The sequence below is a fragment of the Hyla sarda genome, chromosome 4 (assembly GCF_029499605.1).
Source record: "Hyla sarda isolate aHylSar1 chromosome 4, aHylSar1.hap1, whole genome shotgun sequence".
Classification (NCBI taxonomy): Eukaryota; Metazoa; Chordata; class Amphibia; order Anura; family Hylidae; genus Hyla; species Hyla sarda.
In genome coordinates, this window is record NC_079192.1 from 327423097 (window position 1) to 327442025 (window position 18929).

Here is an 18929-nt window from a genome sequence, read left to right on the forward strand (position 1 = left end):
CCCCGAGTCACGCTCGGGGTAGAATTGCAGAGTTGCTGTGCGGGCTGCACAGTATATCGCAAAAGCAATCAAATCACGATTTTTGCTTTTTGCGATGTAGTGATGCAGCTCCCGGGAAAATATGTGATTATCTTCTCGGGTCAGCTCCAGTGGCGGGGGCCGGCCAGAGCAGGTAAAGACAGATACAAAAAGTCAGTGTTTCTCAACCAGGGGGCCTCCAGATGTTGCAAAACTACAACTCTCAGCATGCCCGGACAGCCAAAGGCTGTCCGGGCATGCTGGGAGCAGTAGTTTCACAACAGCTGGAGGCCCCCTGGTAGAAAAACCCTGAACTAAGTGTAAAAGTAAAAAGTAGTAAAATAAAAAAAACTTTTGCTCACCTAGTCCCGGTCCCTGCAGATGTCGTTCCCCTCCGTGCGCTCTGGTCACTGCTCTCTTCATCTTACAGGACCTTTCCCTTTTCAGCCAATCACAGGCCGCAGTGGTGTAAAGCCTGTGATTGGCTGAAGGGGAAAGGGCTTGTTCTGCAGCAAATACACTAGGTTTGAAATCTGCCGGCAAACCCAGTGTATTCTGCTGCAGGACAAGAAAAGGTGACAGAGGGGGGGAATGTGACACAGGGGAGAATGTAACAAAGGGGGGGGGGGGAATGTGACATAGGGGGGAATGTGACAGAGGGGGGAATGTGACAAGGGGGGGGGGTGACAGGGGGGAGGAATGTGACAAAGGGGGGATGTGACAGGGGGGGGGGGGGAGTGGAATGTAACATGGAGGGGGGAGAATGTAGCAAGGGGGGGGAGAATGTAATAAGGGGGGGAATGTGACGGGGGGGATGAATGTGACGGGGGGGGGGGGAGAGTGTAACAAGGGGGGAGAATGTGACAGGGGGGGGATGAATGTGACAGGGGGGGGAGAATGCAACAAGGGGGGGGGGAATGTGACAGGGGGGGGAATGTGACAAGGAGGGGGAGAATGTGACAAGGAGGGGGAGAATGTGATATGGGGGAGGGGGAAATGTGACAAGGGAGGGGGAATGTGACGGGGGGAGATGTGGAATTTCAATGCAAAAAATTGTACCGCTTTTGGTACAAATTTCCAGACGGAATCATACCGCTAGGGAGGTTAACATTATCCTACCTTTAAATCTTCTGAAATAATTACTCCTAAATCCCTTTCCTCAGATACTGAGGTCAGGGCTGTGTCAAATCTATATTCTGACCGAGGGTTTTTATGCCCCAGGTGCATTATTTTGCACTTATCCACATTAAATTTCAGTTGCCAGAGTTCTGACCATTCTTCTAGTTTGCCTAAATCCTTTTCCATTTGGCGAGATCTTGGGTCTTCCAGCAGGACAATGACCCCAAACATATGTCAAAAAGCACCCAGAAATGGATGGCAACAAAGCGCTGGAGAGTCCTGAAGTGGCCAGCAATGAGTTCAGCTCTAAATCCCTTTGAACACCTGTGGAGAGATCTTAAAATTGAGAGATCTTAAAAAGGAACCCTTCCAATAAGAGAGACCTGGAGCAGATTGTAAAGGAACAGCGGTCCAACATTCCAGCTGAGAGGTGTAAGAAGCATATTGATGGTTATAGGAAGTGACTGATTTCAGTTATTTTTTCCAAAGGGTGTACAACCAAATATTAAAAGTTAAAGGTGCCAATCATTTTTTTTCCAGACCATTTTTGGAGTTTGGTGTGACATTATGTCCAATTTGCTTATTTTCCTCCCTTTTCTGGTTTAGTTCCAATACACACAAAGGAAATAAACATGTGTATAGCAAAACATGTGTTACTGCAATCCTTTTCTGTGAGAAATACTTCATTTTCTTGAAAAATTTCAGGGTGCCAGCATTTATGGCCATGACTGTCTTATCAAGAGACTATTTTGGAAAGTGCTTCTGACAAAAGTGTTTACAAATGGTGTGATGTGAACACTTACACTCGCATTCTACCGCCACACATACTATATAAGTATACACTCACTGGCCACTTTATCAGGTACACCTCTAATTGCTTGTTAACTCAAATAACTAAATCAGCCAATCATATGGCAGGAACTAAATGCATTTAGGCATGTAGATGTGGTCAAGACAACTTGCTTAAAAGGGGTATTCCATGAAAAAGGAGATTTTTTTTACACTTACCGTAAAATCTCACACTATGGTAATAAAAAAGTCAGCTCCTCAGAGCAGGATATTCCCGCCTTCAGGCTCTGAGCTAGTCAGTTTAAAGGGGTATTCCAGGCCAAAACTTTTTTTTATATATCAACTGGCTCCGGAAAGTTAAACAGATTTGTAAATTACTTCTATTAAAAAATCTTAATCCTTCCAATAGTTATTAGCTTCTGAAGTTTTCTGTCTAACTGCTCAATGATGATGTCACGTCCCGGGAGCTGTGAATGATGGGAAAATATCCCCATAGGAGCTGGACAGCTCCCGGGACGTGAGTCATCAGAAAACAGTTAGACAGAAAACAGCAACTCAACTTCAGAAGCTAATAACTATTGGAAGGATTAAGATTTTTTAATAGAAGTAATTTACAAATCTGTTTAACTTTCCAGAGCCAGTTGATATATAAAAAAAAGTTTTTGCCTGGAATACCCCTTTAAGTTCCAGAGCAATAGGAGGAGACCAATAGGTCAAAGAAAAACCTAAAACTGTCCAAGGACCAGAAGAAAAAACATATCTGAAAACACCCTCGGACAGAGAACCAAAAGGAAAAAACCCAAAAAGGGCGGGAGCTGTGTCCCCCAATGGATCCTTCAAGAAAGAGATTTTACGGTAAGTGTAAAAAAAATCTCCTTTTCTCTATCGGCTCCATTGGGGGACACTGACCGTGGGACGTACCAAAGCCGTCCCTTGGGTGGGCAGATAAGTATTCAGGCAGATGGCCGATCCACTGCCGCCTGCAAAACTTTTACGACCCAGACTAGCATCAGCCGATGCGAAAGTATGAACTCTGTAAAACCTCGAGAAAGTGTGCAAAGACGACCAGGTAGGCGCCTTGCAAATCTGCGAGGCCGAGGCTCTATTCTGGAGAGCCCAGGATGCCCCAGCGGAACGAGTGGAATGAGTCACAACCCTGAAAGGAGGAATCTTCCCCTTACAGCAATAGGCTTCCGAAATGGCGGACCGAATGCACTGAGAAATGGTGGCCTTGGAAGCAGGTTGTCCCTTGCGACAACCTTCTGTAAGGACGAAAAAGGAATCACACTGACGAAACGAAGAAGTGATGGAGAGATAAGACCGAACAGCCGGAACTACATCCAGCTTGTGTAGTAAGCGCTCCTTAGGATGAGAAGGAGCCGGACAAAAAGACAGGAGGACAATGTCCTCATTGAGATGAAAAGCAGAGACCACCTTAGGTAAAAAGGAAGGATCTGGCCGGAAGACAACCTTGTCCTGGTGGATCACCAGAAACGGAGAACGGCAGGAAAGAGCTGCCAGTTCACACACCCTCCGGATGGAGGTGATAGCCACAAGAAACGCCACTTTCCAAGAAAGGAGGCGGAGAGACACCTCTCTAAGGGGCTCAAAGGGTGCCCCCTTGAGGCCACTCAGAACCAAATTCATATCCCAAGGGGGAGAAGGTGACCGATAAGCAGGAACGGCGTGCGCCACTCCTTGCAGGAAGGTCCGGACATGAGAATTAGAAGCCAGGGGTCGCTGGAAAAGAACAGTAAGGGCCAAAACCTGACCTTTAAGGGAACTGAGAGACAACCCCAGTTCCAGCCCCGACTGCAAAAAAGAGAGAAGACGGGGAACCGAGAAGATCACCGGGGAGAAGTCCTGAGCTTCACACCAACGAAAATAAGACAGCCAAGTATGGTGGTAAATTCTTGCGGAGGAGGGCTTACGAGCCTTGAGGATGGTGTGAATGACTTGGGAAGAGAACCAGTGGGCCCTCGAAACTGCGGTCTCAACCGCCACGCCGTAAAATGCAGCGACTGTAAATTGGGGTGGCAAAGAGGACCTTGAGAGAGTAGGTCCGGGCGGAGCGGAAGGCACAGAGGAGCGTCGTCCAGGAGCCTGACTACGTCGGCGTACCACGACCTTCGAGGCCAATCTGGAGCTACCAGAATGGCGGAGACTCCCTCTGCCTTGAGCTTCCTCAGCACCCTGGGAAGGAGCGGGAGAGGAGGGAACAGATAAGGTAGGGCGAACCCCGCCCAAGGAATCACTAGGGCATCCACGGCCAGAGCCTGAGGGTCTTGGACACAAACGGAAGAATCTTCCGATTGTCCCGGGACGCGAAGAGGTCCACGTCCGGAATGCCCCAGAGGTCGCAGAGCTGCGCGAAGACCTCCGGATGAAGAGACCACTCGCCAGGGTCGGGAGAGGACCAACTGAGGAAGTCCGCTTCCCAGTTGAGCACTCCTGGAATGTGAATCGCCGGAACTTTGTTCTCCGCCCAGGTGAGAATCTTGGTCACCTCGGCCATGGCTGCCTAGTTGCGAGTGCCGCCCTTTATGTACACCAAGGCTGTGGCGTTGTCCGACTGAACGCGGACTGGACGGGACTCCCAATGAAGAAGACAAAGAAGAATCGCCCGTAATTCCAATATGTTTATCGGGAGAAGAGTCTCCGGGGGAGACCAGAGTCCCTGAACCGTCCAGTCCCTGAACACACCACCCCAGCCCGACAGGCTGGCATCCATTGTAACAACCTGCCAGTGAAGGGGAAGAAAGGATGGCACTTGGAGAAGAAGGGGGGAGCGGAGCCACCAGAGCAGAGACTGACTGACCCTGCGAGGGAGAACAATCTGACGATCGAGGGACAGGGGAGACCTGTTCCATCGAGAGGGAATTGCCAGTTGAAGGGGGCGGTAATGAAACTGGGCAAAGGGTACGGCCTCCATAGTTGCCACCATCCGACCCAGGACTTCCATACAAGTGCGGATGGAGATTGATACCTGGGTCCGAAGGGAGCGGACCCCCGACCGGAGCGCCAGACGTTTGTCCGGCGAAAGACAAATTCGGGTAGAGGCCGTGTCGAATTGAAGTCCCAGGAAGGATAGAGACTGGGTAGGGCAGAGGACTGACTTGTCCCGGTTGACCATCCACCCGAAGAGAGTCAGAGTGTGGAGAGTGACGTCCAGATTTTCCAGAGTCTGGGCTCTGGTTGGCACCTTAATGAGAAGGTCGTCCAGATAGGGTATCACCGAGATCCCCCTCGACCGTAACAGGCCCATCACTGGCACAAGTATCTTTGTAAAGACCCGAGGAGCCGTGGCTAGACCAAAGGGGAGGGCCATGAATTGAAAGTGCCCCTCTGGAACCGCAAAGCGGAGGTACCGATGATGGCCCGGAAACATTGGCACATGGAGGTAGGCATCCTTGATGTCCACCGATGAAAGAAACTCCCCTTGTTCCAGGGACGCCACCACCGAATGGAGGGATTCCATTCTGAAGTGGCGGATGAGAAGGTGACTGTTGAGACGCTTGAGGTCTAGGATTGGTCGCACAGAACCGTTCTTTTTGGGGACCACAAAAAGATCTGAATAGAAACCCTGAAAACGTTCCCCTGGAGGAACGGGAACGATAACCCCCTGGAGAAGCAGAGACTGGAGAGTCACTCGAAATTGCTTCGCCAGAGGAGGAGACCGGGGGGCCCGGGATCGAAAAAAGCGATCCCTCGGAAGGGAGGCGAATTCGATCCGGTAACCGTTGGACACCACATCCCTGACCCAAGAGTCCTGAATGTGCGAAGTCCAGATGTCTCGGAAAAACAAGAGACGACCTCCCACCCGAAAAGAAACCGCGGGTGGGGGCCTCACTTCATGCAGAAGTGGGTTTGCGGTTGCCCGATTTGGGCGCAAAACGGCCGGACCGGTTGGAGTCCGACTTCCAAGACGGGCGTGCGCGGAACGAGGGAGCCTTCTTGTCCCGTGAGGGCGCCTGCCCGGACCCTTTACTGGGGCCAGAGGTCCGAAAGGAAAAGGACTTCCTCTGGGAAGTAGGGCAAGCCTTATTTTGAGATAACAAGGAACTCTTACCTCCCGTCGCCTCAAAAATTATCTCATCAAGGAGTTTGCCAAAAAGACGGCCACCCGTAAAGGGAAGCTCAGTGAGAGACCTTTTGGAAGCGGCATCCGCATTCCAAGCTTTAAGCCACATAGAGCGGCTGAGAGCCACTAGGTGACCCACAGCAAAGGCGGAACAAAGGGCTGACTGCATGGAAGCTGTGCCCAGAAAGTCCCCAGCTTTAGCGCATTGGAGAGCCAGAGCAGATAGATCCTCTGGGGGGGAATCCCGCTGAGATATCCTGATGGAGCTTTTGGCACCACTCCATCAGGGCCTTGGACACCCATGTCGAGGCGAAGATGGGAAGAAGAGAGGAGCCAGCTGCTTCAGAAGTGAACTTCGCTAAAGATTCTACCTCCTTGTCCGCGGGATCCTTGAAGGCAGGGGCATCTGCCAGAGGCAGTGTAGTCGCCTTAGAGATCCGGGAGATTGGTGGATCCACTGAGGGAGGGGAAACCACCTTAGCGACAAAGTCCTTGTCAAATGGATAACGTTCTTGAATTGACTTGATTCCCGGGAACCTCTTGTCTGGAGGTTTCCATGCAGATTCCAGAATGTCGTCAAGGTCAGCGTGAGAGCTGAACCTTTGAGGTGCTGGCTTAGCACGATGAAAGGATACTCCTGGATTGACATCCGAAGATCCTGGGTCCTCCAAGTGAAAGGTGTCTCTTATGGCTGTCACCAATAAGTTCACCGTTTTAATTGAGTCTGAGCGGTCCTCTGAGTCAGATGCCAGCTCGGAAGCCTCGTCCACCAGTTCACCAGGGGAATGTGAATGAGTAGAGGCAGTCCTGGAGGGGGGTGACCCAGACCGCGTACACGGCTCTGGCGTAGCAGAGCGGCGACTCCGAGAACGTCCTCTGGAGGAGCGACGTTTGTGCCCAGAAGATAAGGGGGGGGGCGGGACCCATGAAGGGAACGCTCACGTCTATCAGAAGACTCAATGGAAGAGTCAGACGAGGCACCTCTAGCACGCTTATGAGGGCATGAGGTACGGGGAGACGAGGAGCGGGCCCTCTCAGAGGTCCTACGCAGGGAAGACCCCTTCAAGGTGGACACCATTTCCTGGGTGGCCTCAGCCACCGAACGGGAGACTTGGGTCAAGTCAGCCATATACTGGGTCAGGGAAGAAACCCAGGCTGGAGGAGCGGCTGAACCCACTGGGACCGAAGGGGCATCAGGGGGCACCAGGGGGTCTGGGGGAGCAGTGGAGCAGGCAGGACAAGAGGGCTCAGCAGAGCCAGACATCTTGGTATTACAGTGCTTACAGATATAATAAGTCACTGAATTCCCAGGTTTCTGTTTGGAGGGAGGAACAGCTCTGGGTATGGACATAATGTGAGAAAAAAGAACTTTCGCACTTTCGAACTTTCGCACCCTGGTCTGTGTCCCCTCTGTCAGCTGCAGTGAGGAGAACTCGCTCCGTGCAGCCAGAGAGACTGAACAGGCCGGCCAATAGGAAGAGAGGGGCGTGCCTGAAGCAAGGCACACAGTAACAGACCCCTTCACATAGAAAATCACGCCCACGGCGCTGATTGGTCGCTGCTTCGCGCCTCAGAGCTCCCAGCCCAGTGGGCAGAGCTACAGACGACCGAAGAAGAACTGTCATGGCGCCCGCTCATTGTCCCGAGCGCATCTGCCTAGCCGTATATGCGTTCGGGGGAATAGAGCGGGCGGCCAAAACGCCGGCAGAGATTGCCGGCGAAAGTGAAAGTAAGCCGGCGCTGAGAGCGCCCAGCCCGGAGCAGCTCCGCGGCTGACAGTCGCAAATAAGGCGCTGTAGTAGTTGCACCAACACACACACACACACACCACATAATACAGTGCCCCATACAGTAAGGTGCCTTATAAGATATGCCCCCTCAGGTGCCACTGCTCCCCCAGCATAAAGTGCAGCCCCTGTATAATCAAGCCCCATAAATGAAGGTGGGCCAAAACAGGGTGTCTCCAGAGGTTGCGGGTCCGTACCTGGAGAAAAAAAAAGGGGGGGGGGGGGGGGAAGTACTTACCTCAGTCAGAAGAACTTACCTAATGAAGTCTTCAGTCAGCTTTTGTCCCTGCATCACGCCTGGCTGCTATGCGCGAGCGAGGCGAGCAGAGAAAAAGGGGGACCCGGACCCTTGAGGTACCACCCAGACGCTGACCGTTGGCGAGGGGGGGTGAACAGCGCATATACGCAATGTCTGTGCCCCCTTACGCGCAATGGGGAAACAGGGAACCGGAGTCCCTGAGCCCCCACCTGAAAACGGAAAAGAAAAGGAATAAAAAACTAACACTAGGAAAATAAAATATCAGAAGACCTGGTCTGGAAAATCCAGACCATGTCCACCTCCTTCAGACACTAAGCTTAAACTGACTAGCTCAGAGGCTGAAGGCGGGTATATCCTGCTGGGAGGAGCAGACTTTTTTAAATTACCATAGTGTCACACCTCCTAGAGACAAGAGCATACACCCACTGTCTGTGTCCCCCAATGGAGCTGTTAGAGAAAAAAACATTTCTTCATATCAACTTTCTCCAGAAAGTTGAACTGATTTGTAAATTACTTCTATTAAAAATAAATCTTAATCCTACCAGTACTTGTCAGCTGCTGAAGTGGAGTTATTTTCTGTCTGACAACAGTGCTCTCTGCTGACACCTGTCTGTCTCAGGAACTGTCCAGAGTAGGAGCAAATCCCCATAAAAAACCTATGCTGCTCTGGACAGTTCCTGAGACCAACAGAGATATCAGCAGAGAGCACTGTGGTCAGACAGAAAAGAACAACTCAACTTAAGTACTGGTAAGGGGTACTCCGATGGAAAACTTTTTATTTTTTTATTTTTTATTTTTTTTTAAATCAACTGGTGCCAGAAAGTTAAACAGATAGGTAAATTACTTCTAATAAAAAATCTTAATCCTTCTAGTACTTATTAGCTGCTGAATACTACAGAGGAAATTATTTTCTTTTTGGAACACAGAGCTCTCTGCTGAATCACGAGCACAGTGCTCTCTGCTGACATCTGTCCATTTTAAGAACTGTCCAGAGTAGGAGAAAATCCCCATAGCAAACATATGCTGCTCTGGACAGTTCCTAAAATGGACAGAGATGTCAGCAGAAAGCACTGTGCTAGTGATGTCAGCAGAGAGCACTGTGTTCCAAAAAGATAAGAATTTTCTCTGTAGTATTCAGCAGCTAATAAGTACTGGAAGGATTAAGATTTTTTAATAGAAGTAAATTACAAATCTGTTTAACTTTCTGGCACCAGTTGATTTAAAAAAAATTATAAAAATTTCACCGGAGTACTCCTTTAAGATTTTTTTATAGAAGTAATTTACAAATCTGTTCAACTTTCTGGAGCTAGTGAATATGAAAAAAAATTTTTTTCATGGAATACCCCTTTAAGTTTAAACTGAGTAGAACAGGGATTTAAGAGAGTTTGAATGTGGCACGGTTGAGTTAGGTTGAGCTCTGTGCCTAGTCTGAATATTTCAGATACTGCTAATCTACTAGGATTTTCAAACACAAGAGTATTGTCAGAAAAAAGAGAAAATATCCAGTGAGCTGCAGTTGCGTGGATGGAAATGGGCAGACTGGTTAAAGGTGGCAGCAAGACAACATTAACTCAAACAACCAAAGTATGGGAATGCAATCTCTAAACACACAACAAGGCTACAGCAATAGAAGTCCACACCGGATACCACTCTTGTCAGCTAAGAACATAAAACTGAGGCTACAACTCGCACAGGCTTAGCAAAATTGGATAATGGAAGACTGGAAAAATGTTGCCCGTCATTTCAGCTGCCATAGTCAGAATTTAAAGGTAAACATGTAAGCAGGGATCCATACTGCTCTGTATCCACAGTTTGAGTTGGTGCTGTAATGGTGTGGGGAATATTTACTTGGCAATCTTTCGGCCCCTTAGTACCAATTGATCATTGTTTAATAAACATGACAGCCTGAGTATTCTCGTAGACCATGTCCATCCCTTTATAACCACAGTGAACCCATCTTCTGATGGCTACATCCAGCAGGATAATGCACTAAAGCAAAAACCTCACATCATCTTATACTGGCTTTTCGAACCTGACTGAGTTCCCTGCACTCCAATGGCCTTCACAGTCACCAGATCTCAATCCAATAGATGTGTGGGATGTGGTTGAACATGACAGCCACATTACGGATGTTCAGCTGACAAATCTACAGCAACTGCGTGATGCTATTATGACCATATGGACCAAAATCTTTGAGGAATGTTTCCAGCACCTTGTAGAAAGTGTACCACCAAGAATAAAACGAAGTTCTAAAAGGGAAAAGGGGGTCCTACCTTTTACTAGCAAGGTGTATCTAATAAAGGGGCCAGTGAATGTATGTGTAGTAATATATAGGGTTAAAAACTCAACTCAACATGTCTGAAGGGCAAATATTAAAAGGGGTACTCAGCTGCTCAGCGTTTGGAACAAACAGTACCAACACTGGAGCCGGGAGCTTGTGACGTCATAGCTCCGCCCCTCATTATGTTACGCCCTGCCCCCTCAATGCAAGTCTATGGGGAGGGGGCGTGACAGCGATCATGCCCCCTCCCATAGACTTTCATTGAGGGGGCGGGCGTGACACCATGAGCTCCCGGCGCCGGCTCCAGCGTCCGGAACAGTTTGTTCCAAATGCTGAGCAGCGGAATACCCCTTTAAAGGGGAATTGCAGATAAATCGTATTAGTCTTAGGGGAAAACAACCAAATTTGTTATGTAGGCAACTTTAAAATATCACCCATACAACAAATGTATTATACCAGTGAAGTAGAGCTAAGTAGTATAACGTGTGACTTAACACAGGGTTATATGATAAACAATGAAATCCTATCAAAAGACACACCGAAGTCAACTAAAAGAAGATATTTGTTACTCATCTAGAAACAAATACAAGAATAGTAATAAGAGAAAATAGTAGTGTATGGTTATGGATCAATCTACAAAACTCCTAGCAGCCACACAACATGTGCCAGGCAAAATGTAACAACAAAAACTACTACAAAATCTACAAAATACTTTGTGGGATGTCAGAATATGGGTTTTTGGTATGGGTGGCAAAGATATGACATGGTATATACCGTAATTGATGAGAATGATTTTAGTAGATCACCTAGGGGGGTATGCTTTTTCAGTGGGTGAGGGTCGAACGCTTTTCCAGCCCCTAACGTTTACCATTGGGCCCCCTTGTGCAGTTATAGGAGGTCATTATAATGCGTATGGTTGAAACAATGATCATTTGGTGGGGATTATGCTTAGATGGTAGGTTGTGGATTATTTGGGTAGTACACAGTGCATAATTATATTATTCAATTGTGGGATTAGTCTTATTGTTCATAATCATGGTTAGAATGATTTACGAATTATCACAATTTGGATTTTTTCTTCATTAATTTTAATTATAAATTACTTCTGATTGATACAATATTTTCTTGTGTATGTATGGATGTGTATGCACATTGGGGGTGATAATATGTACTGCACTTATGTTTTATTATATATGGATTGCTGCTCCAGTACTCACTGTACTATTCATTCCCTGATGTATTGCTTCTATAGTGATATAATTTTTTTTTTATATAAACAATCTTTTTTTATATAAACAATTATGAAGTGTAATTAAAGATGATGATGTCCAGCAGTAAGAAACTGATCCCCTATCCGCAAGTGTCTGATCGCAGGGGTCCAACCGCTGGGACCTCCGGCTCAGCTCCTTTGTGTCATGTTTGGCACACAGCATGTCATGGGGTCAACCTGCGGATAGGGGATAAGTTTCTTAAATTTGGTTTTTTCTTTCTTTTAATGATGTTTTTTCCCTGATTGGGATCCCGGCACAGAGGTTTTGCTCCCTCTTGTGGCATCATTTTTCACTGCGGCAGTACCAGAAGCTGGGTGTGCAACAGTCAGTAGGGAGGAAACATCACTGCTTATGATGTGTGGACTCCCGTGACATCGTCCGAAACCCCCATAGGCGTTTGGTTCGGCCTGATCCACCGAATCATTGTTTGGGGGATAAAAGCATGGCTGATCCATGCACCCCAACTCCTGACGAAGTGTGTTTAAACACATCGAGGAGGTGGTGGTGAGATTCAACAATCTGGCTACAATCAAGTATTGTACTTTCTGCTTATTTCTACATTGGCATTATACACTTATATGTTATCTGTAAAAGAGGGACTACAGTTGTGCTCTGGCTGGGTGTTGCCCCCACCTATGTAGCATTTGATATTTTTAATGGGAGGGTGTCCTGTCTACAAGTTTTAGTTTCAATAAAGCATTTTGTAATTACATTACAGTTTTTTGGAGGTTTTGCTGTGGATCCTGTCTGATCCAGCTAGAATACTTTTGAACTGCCTGGAAAAAAAAATATATATATATATAACCGATAGTCACCTGCTGGGAACTTCATCTCCTTGAAACGCTTTATGGGTGGAGGAATGCCATCCCCTTCAACCAAAATATGGTATTTCCGTCTGACACGTTCATGACGAGCCTGTGACATCCCAAGTATATATCGTGGAGCTCTCCAACTAATAAAAAGGAAGACTATAGTTACCAACTATAAACTAGACATTCAATGTACAGATATACAGCTTTAAAAATTCATTTAGAATTTTAGGGAGCTGGGTGCACTTCATACCCGGTGAGACCCATGGCTAATTCAGGATATCACCAATCAGACTGATGTCCGGCATTCACCATTTAGTCCGTGTATTGCACAGTCTAAAACCAGCAAAATGTAAAAAAATAAATAAATTATTATGTGAATAAACACCCCCTCTAATGAAAGTTGAAACCACCCTTTTTTAAAAAATTTTAAATAAAATAATGTTAACGAAAAGTCCATACTCAGGAAGTGTGTGTGTGGTGCATGGTGAGGCACAGCTCTCGCAGGCTTCAATGACGTAGCATCAGCTGGAGAACGCCCACGTCCTCCTGCTGGGAGCTCACACAATGTGAGCAAGGGGAAAGGTATGATACAGAGCTTTTTAAAGCTCGGAAAACATTTTTAAAGGGCAGAAGGGGTGTTAGGAAATATAATCTGAGTTAGTTTACAAAATAGGGTTTGATGACAGGTACTCTTTAGGGTACGTTCACACATACGCAGGATTTTCACCATTTAGTCTGTGTTATAAAGTATTGCACAGTCTGAAACCAGCAAAATTTGAAACCAGAAAAAAACAGAAAGTTGAAACCACCCTCATTTTCCCCTTTTTTATTTATTTATAAAATAATGTTAACAAAAAAACATTTGGCATGGCCAGGTGAGGGGCTGAGGGGGTGTGATTACAGCCCAAGCAGATGGGACTAGAAGAGGATGGCTCTTCCCCAGGGGCTACTAAGAGGACAGCCGGGGACACCTTTCAAACTGCATATGCTCACACTGCTCCCGGCAGGAACGTCTATCGAGCACAGTGAGGGAAAAGATTTTACCATATTTATTGTGTTGCTACTTGTTCTATATGGTAACATCTGACCAAAGGTTTAATCATTGTATAACAAAGTTTTGTAGATAGGCGATGGTGGAAAATAAACAAAGTCCAATAAAATTGTAGCACTCTGGACAAGGCTTAAAAATTCCCAGATTAATATAAGTGAAAATTGTGAAATCTCCTTTCCAATCCATGACCATAAAGCATATTCTGATCTCTCAATCAGAAAAACAGTGTACCCCTATAATATTGTTTTATTAAATAAATCAGTATTAGTATTGTTCGTAGATCCTAACGCTGCTATCCTGGACATCACTTTTTCCATGAGTTGCATCCCAAAGTGCAAGTTTTCGTCATTTTTAGGCCCCTTTGACACTATAAAAAAGGAGATTTTTCATACTTACCGTAAAATCCATTGGGAGACACAGACCTTGGGTATATGCTGCTGTCTCTAGGAGGCTTGACACTATGGTAACCAAAAAGTCGGCTCCTCCCAGCAGGATATACCCGCCTCCAGGCCACTGAGCAATTCAGTTTTAGTCCCAGAGCAATTGGAGGAGACCGACAGGTCAAAAGGAAAAAAAACAAAAAACCATGAACTGTCCGAGAACCAGAAGAAAAATTAACTGAACACTCCCTTGGACAGATAACCGAATAGGAACCCCAGAAAAGGGCGGGAGCTGTGTCTCCAATTGATCCTTCGAGAAAGAGATTTTACAGTAAGTATAAAAAATCTCCTTTTCTCTATCGGCTCCATTGGGGGACACAGACCTTGGGACGTACCAAAGCTGTCCCTTGGGTGGGCAGAGAAAAAAGGTCAGGCAGTCGGCTGTACCACTGCCGCATGCAACACTTTAAGGCCCAGACTAGCATCAGCCGATGCAAAAGTATGAACCTGGTAGAATCTCAAAAAAGTGTGCAAAAGACGACGAGGTGGCCGCTTTACAGATCTGCGAGGCCTTGTTTCGGAGAGCCCAGGATGCTCCCACAGAGCGGGTGGAATGAGCCAAAACCCTGAAGGGTGGGATCTTCCCCTTGCAGCAGTAAGCTTCCAAAATAGCACATCGGATCCACCGAGAAATGGTGGCCTTGGAAGCAGGCTGTCTTTTTCGACGACCTTCCATAAGTACGAAAAAAGAATTGCACAGACGAAAGGAAGAGGTGACAGAAAGATAAGTCCGAACAGCCCGTAGCACATCCAATTTGTGGAGCAAGCGCTCCCTGGGATGAGAAGGAGCGGGACAGAAGGACAATGTCCTCGTTGAGACGAAAAGCCGAAACGACCTTAGGTAAGAATCTGTCCGGAAAACAACCTTGTCCTGATGAATTATCAGGAAAGGAGGACGGCAGGAGAGAGCTGCCAGTTCAGATACTCTCCTAATGGAAGTAATAGCTATAAGAAAAGCCACCTTCCAGGATAGGAGGCGAAGGGGAACCTCCCTAAGAGGCTCAAAAGGTGCGTCTTGGAGAGCGCCTAGAACTAGGTTCAAGTCCCAAGGGGGAAAAGGGGACCAGTAAGGGGGAACAGCGTGTGCCACGCAATGAAGGAAGGTCCGGACATGCCCATTGGAAGCCAGAGAATGGAAAGGGACGAAACCTGACCCTTAAGGGAGCCGAGAGCCAGCCCTTGTTCCAACCCCGACTGCAAAAAGGAGAGGAGACGGGGAACGGAAAAGGTAACTGGAGAAAAGGTCTGAGTTTCGCACAAACGAAAGTAAGCCCGCCAGGTACGGTGATACATTTTCGCAGAGGAGGGCTTGCGAGCCCTGAGCATGGTGCGAATTACCTGGGAAGAGAAGCCGCGGGCCCTAAGAACCGCAGTTTCAACCGCCATGCCGTCAAATGCAGCGACTGTAAATTGGGGTGGCAAAGGGGACCCTGTGACAGTAGGTCTGGATGAAGTGGAAGACAGAACGGAACATCGTCCAGAAGCCAGACCACGTCGGCGTACCATGCCCTTCGGGGCCAGTCTGGAGCCACCAGAATGGCGGAGACTCCTTCCGCCTTGAGCTTCCTCAGAACTCTGGGAAGGAGGGGGAGAGGAGGGAACAGATGGGGCAGGACAAAGCCCGACCACGGAATTACTAGAGCATCCACGGCTAGAGCCAGGGGGTCCCTGGACTTTGACACAAACGTTGGAATTTTCCGGTTGTGTTGACACGCGAAGAGATCCACGTCTGGGGTCCCCCAGAGGTCTCAGATCTGTGCGAACACTTCCGGAAGAAGGGACCACTCTCCGGGGTCGGCTGAGGACCGACTGAGGAAATCCGCTTCCCAGTTGAGCACTCCTGGAATGTGAATAGCCGAAAGGGCCAGAACTTTCGCCCAGAGGAGGATCTTTGTCACCTCGGACATGGCTGCTGAGCTGCGAGTGCCGCCCTGCAGATTGATGTACGCCACAGCCGTGGCGTTGTCCGACTGGACACGGACTCCCAATGCTTCAGACAAAGATATATCGCCCTCAGTTCCAGGATGTTTATGGACAGAAGGGCTTCTTGGGGAGGCCAGAGGCCTTGAACCGTCTGATCCCTGAAAACACCCCCCCAGCCCGACAGGCTGGCATCTGTCGTGATCACCTGCCAGTGGAGGGGAAGGAACGAATGCCCCTGAAGAAGAAGGGGGGGAGCGGAGCCAACAGCGCAGAGACCGACTGGTCCGAAGAGGGAGAACAATCTTGCGATCGAGAGAGAGAGGGGAGACCTGTCCCACCGGGCAAGAATCGCTAGCTGAAGAGGACGGTAATGAAACTGGGCAAAGGGTATGGCCTCCATGGCTGCCACCATCCGACCCATGACTTCCATGCAAGTACGGATGGTGACTGGGGATGGTATCCAGAGGGAGCGGACTCCCGACAAGAGGGCCAGACATTTGTCCGGCGGGAGGCGAATTCGAGCCGAGGCAGAGTCGAACTGAAGCCCCAAGATGACCAGAGACTGGGCGGGGGAGAAAACTGACTTGTCTCGGTTGACCATCCACCTGAAGCGACATAAGGTCTGAAGAGTGAGGCTCACATTCTCAGAGCCTGGGCTCTGGTGGAGGCCTTGATGAGGAGGTAGTCCAAGTAGGGTATCACCGATACCCCTCTTGACCGTAACAGAGCTATCACAGGCGCCAGAATCTTGGTAAAGACTCGTGGCGCTGTGGCCAGACCGAAGGGGAGAGCCACAAATTGATAATGACCTTCCGGAACCGCAAAGTGGAGGTAGCGCTGGTGTCCTGGAAAAATTGGAACGTGGAGGTAGGCATCCTTGATGTCCACCGAGGAAAAACTCCCCTTGATCCATAGACACCACCACCGAATGGAGAGATTCCATTCGGAAATGGCGGATAAGAAGATGTTGGTTGAGACGTTTGAGATCCAGGATTGGCGGCACAGAACCGTTTTTCTTGGGAACCACGAAAAGATTGGAATAGAAACCCCGAAAGCATTCCCTTGAAGGAACCGGGACAATGACACCCTAGATGAGACGGGACTGAAGACCCTCCCGAAATTCCCTCGCAAGCGAGGGAGATAGGGGAGCACGGGACTGAAAAAAACTATCCCTTGGAAGGGAGGCAAATTCTATCCGGTATCCGTTGGACACCACATCCCTGACCCAGGAGTCCTGAATGTGCGAGGTCCAAACATCTCGAAAGAGCAAGAGGCGACCTCCCACCCGAGAAAAAACTGCAGGTGGGGGCGTCCCTTCATGCAGAAGTGGGTTTGCGGTTGCCCGGTTTGGCGGCAAAACGGTCGGAACGGTTGGTGTCCGACTTCCAAGAGGGACGCGCCTTGAAAAAGGGGACCTTCTTGTCACATGAAGGCGCCTGGCTGGACCCTTTAGAGGGGCCAGAAGTCCAAAAGGAAGAATACTTTCTGCGGAAAGAAGTGCTAGACTTGTTTTGAGGTAATAAAGAGCTCTTGCCACCTGTTGCCTCAGAGATAATCTCAACCAGGAGCTTGCCGAAAAGTCGGGAACCGGTAAAAGGAATCTCGGTGAGAGACTTCTTAGATGCAGCATGCGCGCACCATGTTTTAAGCCAAATTATAACGATGGAGGACCACTAGATTACCGGTGGCAAAAGGCAGCGCAGCGAGCTGAGTGCAAGGAAGCAGAACACAGAAAGTCTCCAACTTTGGAACACTGGAGGGCCAGAGCAAACCGAATACCCTGACGGAGTTGTGAATACTAAACCGAAAGGGCATTAGACACCCAGGTGGAGGCGAAGACAGGAAGCAGGGAGGAACCCGCTGCTTCAAAGGCATACTTCGCTAAGGACTCAACCTTTTTGTCTGCTGGATCCTTGAAGGCAGCTGCCTCCGCCAGAGGCAAAGTAGTAGCTTTAGAGAGGCGGGAAACCAGAGAATCCACCGACGGAGAGGAAGTCAACTTGGAGACAAGGTCCTTGGCGAAAGGATATCGCGCTTGAACTTTCTTCAGTCCCTGAAACTTTTTCTCAGGGTGCTTCCAGGCAGATTCTAGAATGGCATCAAATTCAGCGTGAGAGCTGAACACTTTAGGTGCCGGTTGGGCACGATGAAAGGATACTTCTGGAGCTACGTCCGAAGTTCCTGGGTCCTCTAGGTTAAAGGTGTCTCTTATGGCCATAACCAATGAGTTCACCATGTTCACTGAGTCCGAACGGTCCTAGAATCAGATGTCGAATCGGAAACTTGGTCCACCAGTTCTCCAGGAGAGTGCGAACGAGTGGAGGCGGCCCTAGAAGAGGGAGACTCCGATCTGGTACGTGGCTCAGGGGAGCCAGAGCGGTGACCACGGGAACGTCCTCTGGAAGAGTGACGCGTGTGGCCTGAAGAAGCGGACAGGCGAGACCTGCGAGAGGAACGCCCGTGTCTACCAGAAGACTCAGGGGATGAGTCAGAGGAGACACCCCTATTACAATTATGTGAAGCATAGGGAGAAGGGGGAACGGGACCTTCTAGAGGACCGGTGAAGGGTAGACCTCTCCAAGGCAGTCACCACAGAACGGGAGACCTGTGCCAAGTCGGATATAGACTGGGAGAGGGAGGAAACCCAGGCTGGAGGGGCGGCCGAACCCACCAGGTCTGAAGGAGCACCTGGGTTAGAAATAGCAGGGGGGTCTGGGGGAGCAGTGGAGCAGGCAGAACAAGTGGGTTCAGCAGAACCTGGCATTTTCGCAGAGCAGTTTTTACAAGTGTAATGAGTAACTAATATACCAGATATCCGTTTTGAGGGAGGGACAGTTCTGGGCACGGACATAGCAAAAAAAAAAAATGAACAGTCTCACCCAAGTCTGTGTCCCTAGGCAGCTGCTGTGAGGAGAACTCCGCACCGTGGCTGTGAGGAGAGAGAAGAGACGCCGGCCAATAGAAGGAAGAGGCCAGGTCAGAGGCAAGGGCGCTGTGATTGGCCCCAAACGCGCGGACAGTGCTGATTTGTGGCTCAGTTCGCGCTGCTGAAGTGCTTATGCGGCCTGGTCCGCTGGGCCGCCGAAGAAATACAGCGG

The 18929-nt window shown here is 48.8% G+C and overlaps 1 protein-coding gene across 3 annotated transcripts in view; it reads right to left on the minus strand.

Moving 5' to 3' along the window:
* Positions 1–18929, minus strand: part of DDX41 (DEAD-box helicase 41) — a 55015-nt gene that overhangs the window by 25905 nt on the left and 10181 nt on the right. For all 3 annotated transcript variants that reach the window (XR_008892831.1, XR_008892830.1, XM_056575020.1), the window contains exon 6: positions 12421–12557. Coding sequence is in view for 1 of the 3 variants with exons in the window: in XM_056575020.1 (XP_056430995.1) it covers positions 12421–12557 (137 nt within the window). In the remaining 2 variants the exon portion in view is untranslated. The remainder of the gene's footprint in view (positions 1–12420; positions 12558–18929) is intronic.